The sequence below is a fragment of the Calypte anna genome, chromosome 6, assembly GCF_003957555.1.
Source record: "Calypte anna isolate BGI_N300 chromosome 6, bCalAnn1_v1.p, whole genome shotgun sequence".
Classification (NCBI taxonomy): domain Eukaryota; kingdom Metazoa; phylum Chordata; class Aves; order Apodiformes; family Trochilidae; genus Calypte; species Calypte anna.
The window spans coordinates 28,837,853-28,845,248 of record NC_044252.1 but is presented as its reverse complement, the minus strand read 5'-3'; the positions used below and the strand labels follow the sequence as shown (position 1 = coordinate 28,845,248).

General features: G+C 41.5%; 1 protein-coding gene across 1 annotated transcript; it reads right to left on the bottom strand.

The window, feature by feature from the left end:
* Positions 1 to 243: 243 nt before the first annotated feature.
* On the bottom strand, positions 244 to 5,761 carry KCNK18 (potassium two pore domain channel subfamily K member 18). Its single transcript, XM_008490112.1, has 3 exons — positions 5,545 to 5,761; positions 4,452 to 4,598; positions 244 to 1,055 (listed from the first exon to the last, which is right to left on the bottom strand). The coding sequence occupies exons 1-3, from the start codon at positions 5,759 to 5,761 to the stop codon at positions 244 to 246; spliced, it is 1,176 nt and encodes a 391-aa protein (XP_008488334.1).
* Between the last annotated feature and the right edge of the window lie 1,635 nt (positions 5,762 to 7,396).

Here is a 7,396-nt window from a genome sequence, read left to right as displayed (position 1 = left end):
AGCAGGAAGAGCCTCCTGCCTCTGCATCATGTGTCATCTTCTTCTGGTATTTAGGAGATGGAAAGTACTCCCTGGAGATGACTTCAGCAAGTGTCTCCTGAGGTCTTCAGCCATTTTACAGCAGCTTCTCAGAGGAAATGAGAATAAAATATGCCTCCTGCCAGCCCAAGGCAGAAAGGCACAGGAACAGTTTCATACCATTGCAGTGGGCAGTTCTTACAAGTGGAGGAGAAATGACTGCTCTTATTTGGGATACACCTTCTTTGATGGCATCTTATTCTTCCCACAAAATGAAATCACCTTTTTATACAAACCAATTAACCGGTCTTGGCCCAGCTTGAAAGCAATGAAGACAATTTCCATGCCAATAATAATATAGAGGGAAAAAAACAAGAAAAACTTGGGATGTTCAAGTTGCGTATCTCCAAATCCAATAGTTGTCAAGGTGATAAAGCAGAAATAAAAAGCTTCTTGAAAGTCCATCCTGGTTTCCCACTTTGGAAGAATAGCAGCTGCACAGGAGATGTACACAAAGATAACCAACACCATTAATACAATGGGCACATCCAATTTTTCTAACTGTTTCCCAATTTTGTCAAAATTCTCGATTACTTGGGACATTGTCTTTCCCCTGGTTAGTTCAGGACATGAACTCCATCTCTCAATGCTTTTATTTCTTGCTGGCCTCGTGTGTTCATTTTCCCTGGCAATTAACATTTCAAAGATTTCAGCATTGCGATATTTGATTGGTTTCCCTTTAACTCCTGGCTGATTTTTCAGCACCTCCATAATATTCAAACGTTCACTGATGGCTGTTGTAGATTGTGCCCTGGATTTTAGTTCATCTCCCTTTCTACATGTGAATCTAGAGCAGAGTTTAGAGGCTAGAATTTTGGACTGCAGTTTTCTGAACTGGTTGTATGACTTGGATAAAACAGTGGCAAGGATGTCTCCCATGTCTGTCAGGACCAGGAACATCAGGGGGATGCCAAATAAAGCATACAGCATACAAAGGTATTTTCCAGTCCGTGTCACAGGATAGGTATTACCATAGCCTTGAACAAAAACAAAGAGAGGAAGAGAAAGGAAAGGGAGAGAGAGAAAATTGTGATTTGTTAGGTATCCGAGTCTTCTGAGGGTTTTGTTGTTGTCAACTTTAAAAATTATTTTTTAGCCCACACATACCATTCTTTTTGGATTGCTTTGAAGCTGATTGAATTTCTGAGCCCCAAATCCCAGTTACCAGTGCAGACATCCCACCTGTTCAAGCACTTGGAAGTTTGAAGTTCTGTTGAATTAACTCTTCCTACCTTAGCTACATCTTCTCAGCTGTTTGACTCAGCTGCCTGACAACAGGAGAATATTTAGGAAGGAGAAGCCAAAGGCTTGGATCACTCTAAGATCAGTGTGGAGCCTTTGCCCTGGTAGACACCATTCTTAGGAAAATTTTCTGACCTGAGCATCTGGGTTTAGAAGGATCCAGAAGACAAGACAGTAAGAGAGGTCTTGGTCCTGTGGGTCCCCTTTCAGGGAAGCTGATATAAGAGCTGACGTTAGGGTGAAGCTGAGGGACTAGGAGGTTTCTCACAAGCCTCCAAGGTCTTGCAGTATGACCAAGTGACCTGGGGAGATGAAACTCCCTCAGCCTTGGGAAGATTCAGATCTGAATAATGCTCCGGATTTTGAAACTCAGACAGTTTCAGCACTATGGAGCTGTCTGGAACAATGAAACCCACACCTTAAACTTCATTTTTTTGCCAAAAATACTTCTGAGGAATGGTAAGTTAAGAGCAGAGTTTGGTTTATCAGACCTTGTTCTAATAGTGTGTGTTGTATGGACATGGGGTTTGTACTGGCTTCATAATTTTCAGACTCTTAAATGTACTCAGAAAATCAAAGGATTGAGTGAGGACTGGTATGTTTATCCCATGAGGAAATGCATGTTTATTCTGGAGTACTAAAGCTTTACAAATATCAATTATAGCAAACAGGGAAATATCACCCTTTTTGGTGGGGCCTTTATGATATGTAAAACAGTAGGAGAAGACATGCCCTTTCCCTTAATTCAATTTGGGTGGTTGTATTTCCTTCCTCTAAAATATTTGCAATTTAAATTGTACATTAGTGCTTTTCCATTACAGTGGGGAAAAAACATCAGCATTATATTAACTGTATTAAATTGTAACAACCATTTTCCTTCTCATTCTCCAAAAAGACATAAAGCATTCCATCTCTCCATCCAGAAATATTGTCCTTTTCTAGATGATCTTTCAGGGCAAGTACTTATCCTGTAAGATTATCAGTTTATATGCTGAGGTATGGTTTCTGCCATTTTCTTCTGCCATTTATGTTTGTTTTCAATCATGGTTGCCATAGCCTTTGGTCTGAATCCAACCATAGCTCCTTCTTTGCTGTGAGACACTGAAAAACTATTTATTCTGTTTCCCACTGGTTAGCTGGGAGCGCTCATCCTTACTACTGAAGGAAGTGAGGAAGATTAATTATTGTAGCTACTTTATCCAGTCATTTTATTTTTCTTTCTCAGTCTCCATGCATTAAAATTCCTTGTGCACTTTCAAGAGTCAAAACTTATCTGGATCTTATAATTAGCTATCCAGAAATCCAGCCCAGCTGGGAGCTCTTAGGCAGCCTCCATGGGCAGTGAAGAGAGGGCTGTTCAGACCACCCATCTTCAGACTAAATGCCTTCCTTCTCCTAGATAGTTACAGATACCTGAGCTGACTCTCACCTGAAGTGATTTATCAGTCCCTAATGCTGCAAATAACAAACCCACCACACTGGAGATAACCACCTACTGGCAACCAATATTCCAGGCTTCCTACTGACCCCAACCCTCAGCTCAAAGCTTGAGGAGCTCTGTCAACGCTCAGTGCTGTGAATACATGAAATAATGGCAATTTAGAAATAACAAATAGGGTGTATGGGGGCATTTGCAAAGTCCTGTGTCAATGGAGAGGGGTAGGTATACCCAGGCTAAAGATTTTCAACAATATGTTTTCTAATCTGTTTGCTGTAGTCAAAGCTTTCTGATGAGATGTCCTCTTTCAAACCTTCCAAGCTGTTGTGTTTGTACTAGGAAATATTCACTAGGGTGAGGACTCAGGTCTGCATCTCCAGCATGTGTGTCTGATGACCCAGATGACTGCCTTCAAACTCAGTAGCTGCAAGAAACTGAGGCTGAACAGTCACCTGAGACACCAAAACTTGAGTTTCAAGACTACTGTGACTTAAACACACACAAGTGTAGTGAAATGAGGCAACCAGGTGCCACTAATTGCCAGGAAGTGGCATGAGCTTGTGTTAAGCCCACCTGTGCCTGATTAAGGCCCTTTATTGGCTCCCTAATCCTGCTCATGCTCAGTTAGGGCCTGCCTTAATCAGGCACAGGTGGGCTTAACACAAGCTCATGCCCACTGCCTGGCAATTAGTGGCACCTGGTTGCCTCATTTCACTACACACGAGGGTCTCCTACATGCTGCAAGTGACAATATTAACTCTCCTACTACCCCTTGTATAATATAAACTCTTTTTCAAGGTTCAGTTGATGCACACCCATGCTGGGTTCTTGAGTATCTCCTAATGCCCTGGAGAAATGCCAACTGCAAAGCTTGGTATAATGTTGTGGAACTATTGCCCGAAAGTTTTGATTCTGACACATTTAGTCAGTGCCAGGATTTGAGAAGCAATTAAAGGGACAAAAATCAGCTTTGGGAAAGAGTGTGAAGAGTTGTATTTAGCAATGCAGAGGGAGCCAAAACCAGAGCAGATGTTCCAATTTGATCCAGGTCCTCCTCTGAAACACAAAGTCAGAATGAAAGATTTCAGAGGTGTGACTCAAACACCTCCATGTGCTATGAACCCAGAGAAGTATGAACAAAACCAAAGCATGGTTGAGTATATAGCCACAGATTTACAAAGCTGTGTTAAACATAAGTAACAGGGAAGGAATTGAAACACAATTTATCCATAATGAATTACCTCTTCCAGTGAAGAAAACATTACCCAGCATAATATACAATAGTGGGAAGAAGATTTGACTGGAAAAAGGTGTTTTACTTTTACTTTAATATATTAGTTTTGGGTCCATGTCATATGTGGACAATATATGGATAAGTTATATGCATACAACATGCATACATGTTACAGTATGCATGTAATGATGCAGCTAATTAGCATGCACCATCACTAATTACTAAAATCTGACTGGCCTCTGGCTCAGCTGCATCTCTGCCAGCAGTGTTTGCAGAACCCCTCACAGACTCAGTCAGTACTCAGAAGAAAAGTTCAAATGGATTTGGAGTGGGTTTCTTTGCTTGTTTTTTGTTGATGTTTGGGGGTTTCTTTGTTTATTTGTTTTCATTCCCTGGAAGAAAGGCATCAGAGGAAGCAGCAGATGACTGTGCAGAGGATTACTTTAACTCTGAACTTACCCACAGTTGTGAATACTGTGCAGCAGAAAAAGAGAGACCCAAAGAAAGTCCATATATCTTTTGGATTGACAAACCAGTCTCGTTCAGCTTTGTTGAGCAGTGTGTGGATTTCTTCCTTAAATGTCTCCTCATTTTCTGTCATGTTATCTGTTACAGCAACAGGAGATACACTGAGTGTTTGCAGACTCAAGGAGCAGCCAGCCTGTTATCCCAGGGAACTTTACTCCAGCTGAGAATTTTCTCGTATTCTTTTAGAAGATAAAAATACTCACCCCACCCTCTCCTTCCCCCTTGGCCCTGAAAAAATCAGGTGGGTCCAGTGTCTTTGAATTAAAAAAAACCAAACAAGGAATAAACAAGCTCTGCTCCAACAAAGTCAAAATATGATATAAATATATGCATGAAGCAGCAGTACAGGAAGATGGAATATTCAGCTTCCAGCCTGAATGTCCTGTTTCATTTTGGACTCCCCAGGAATTTAGCCTTCTTTTGACCCACAGACACTTAGAAATGGGGGGTCATCAGTAGTGACTGGTACAAGCCACATGGGTGGCACTGTCCAGTGAATCCCCACACCCCTTCTTCCTCCTTGAGTTCTGCCTGAAAGGACATCAGCTACAGGGATTGTAGTCCAAAACACATCATCCTGTCAGCAGAGCTTCCTGAAAGAAGCTCCAAGCCTGTGGGATCATCCCAACACAGACCCAGGAGGATTTCCACCCCTTCTCCTCCCCTCTCCCCACTCCATCAGCATCACCGGGTCCGGAGTGCAGCACCTGCCTTCATCTGAGCATCCCATTGCCTCAGGTCTGGTAGGGAGGCTCAGAGCTGGGAAAAGGGAGATGTAAGAAGAAAAGTCTTTGCAGGCAGGAGCAGAGGGGCCAGGGAAGCTTGCAGTCAAAAATCACAGCTAAGGAAAACAAGCAAACACCAGCAGTCGTTAGCCATGCAGAGGGAAAATCCTGCTTGCAGGTTCAGCTGTTGGTATGTTAAAGGATGGGTTTAAAAGCCAAAAGCCAGAAGTTTCATTCAGAAAGCAACAGAATGAATAGCCCCCTGTACAGCTGAGTACTTTTGAAATGCCAGTACATACCTGATAAATTTCTGGAGATGTTCCATAGTTGCTGCAGAAAGTTTCTGTATTCTTCACTTAAATTGACCGTCCGGTTACCTTCAATGTGGGAAAACATGAGAGCCCCAAGAAAAGCATAGATCACAAGAGACAAAATGAAGCAGGCATGAGGGAACACTGCCCAAAATATTTTTTTACATGCCCTTTTGCCTCTCAGAGGCTGAGATGTGGATGCCATCCTCGGATAACTTTTTGTTGGTTTGGTTTGGGGGTTTTTTTGTTTGTTTTTTTTTTAATTTTTTGGAAAAGACACAGCTTTTAGAAAGAAGGATGAGGATGTAAAAGCTTTTGCATCCTAGAAAAGCCTCTCCTGTGAAAACAATGATTGCTCTGCCTCAGGCTTTCAGATCACATGTCTTTATAAGTGAAAACACTGGAGTCCCAGTGGAAAAGGAGCACAACTAATCAAGCCTTGAAATATTTCTCAGTTGATGAGACTCCTCTCTATCCCTGAATTACCACTGCTCAGCCAGTGCTGCAATGAACACAGATCCCAACCTTCTGTGGGTTTCCACTGGAGCCAGCTCATGGTGAAAGTTTCTCATCCTGAACTGCAGTTTTCCATTGACACAGTGGAAACATTTCCAACTCCCCAGAGGGAAAATACACAGTGAAAGGAATAGATTTCTTTAAAGATTTCTCCCAGAAATTGACTGGGAAATTCAAAATCAATCAAAAGAACGGGTTGGCACTAATTGTTGTTACCTCTGGGCAGACTGTATGGCAGTTAATTCTCTTTCAGATGCCTTGAAGAATCTCTCTCTGCATACCAAGTAAACTTAAGGGGGCTTCTTTTGAATTTTAAATTATTTTTCTCAAATTTGAGTCAATAAGGTTTTGTCTGGCTCTCACTTCATTGAAATCTTCCTTTCAGTTGAAACCCCCACTCACCTTAACAAAAAAAACCAACTGCAGGATTCAGTTCAAGGTCAGTGATCTTTGCAAGCTATACCCAGGTTTAAAAATGAAACCTTTCTTCCCATCCATCCCTCTAAAGCACTTGGAGCAAGGACCAGCATCATTGACCTACACAATGTTACTCATGGTCATAAGGGGAGTTGGACTTTACAGAAAGAGGTGTTAAATATTTCATCTCTAGGAGTCTTTCATTAAAAATTAAAACAACTTTGTCCATACTGCAAAGAAATCTTGCATGGTTACAGTGATTTCTTCTGGGTCAAACTCTTAGCAAACTGGATCACAAGATATCATATGCTCATCAGTATGGAAGCCTCCACTATAGAAAAGAAGTTTTCAAGGCTAAGGCAAAAATAAACCTGTTTGCTTTCTCCTTTTCTGGTTATCTGCCTCATTGACTTCATCTGGCTTTTTGAAAATAGATTTATAAATCCTTTTATTGAAGTAATTATTTTTTTTCTCATCAACCGGAAAGAAAATTGCTAATATTCATAATTAATCAAAAGCAACAGAACTTCCTGAGAGGCTATACTTAGAGATAATGTTCTTAGGTTTAGTGTCCTTAGCAGATGGGCAAGGGACACTGAGAAGTCACAGGGACAGCTGGGAAAGAGAAGTGGCTGGAGGCAGTGGGATGCTCTGTGCTGGAAACACAAAGCTGCTTCTCTTGAAGAGTTTTGTCGAGAGTGGGTACCAGTGATAGAAAAATCACAGTTTACTTGGATTTCTAAAGAAATTGCCACAAGGTGCCCTTCCAAATGTTTTTAAGGAAATTAAATAGCTATGAGATGAGAGACAGTCTTCACAGGAAGAAATAAATGAGTCATAGGGTCAGAGGAAGATCACAGGTTGTGTGTCCTGGTTTGGGCCAGGATAAAGGTGGTTTTCTGTTTCT

What these genes read in the sequence shown, in the direction of transcription:
- KCNK18 (XM_008490112.1), bottom strand. Translation starts at nt 5,761, where the DNA reads ATGGCATCCACATCTCAGCCTCTGAGAGGCAAAAGGGCATGTAAAAAA. An exon ending in CATCTCCAGAAATTTATCAG is followed by an intron (nt 4,599 to 5,544) that starts GTATGTACTGGC and finishes TTGCTGTAACAG; the next exon opens with ATAACATGACAGAAAATGAG. An exon ending in CACAGTATTCACAACTGTGG is followed by an intron (nt 1,056 to 4,451) that starts GTAAGTTCAGAG and finishes TTTTTGTTCAAG; the next exon opens with GCTATGGTAATACCTATCCT.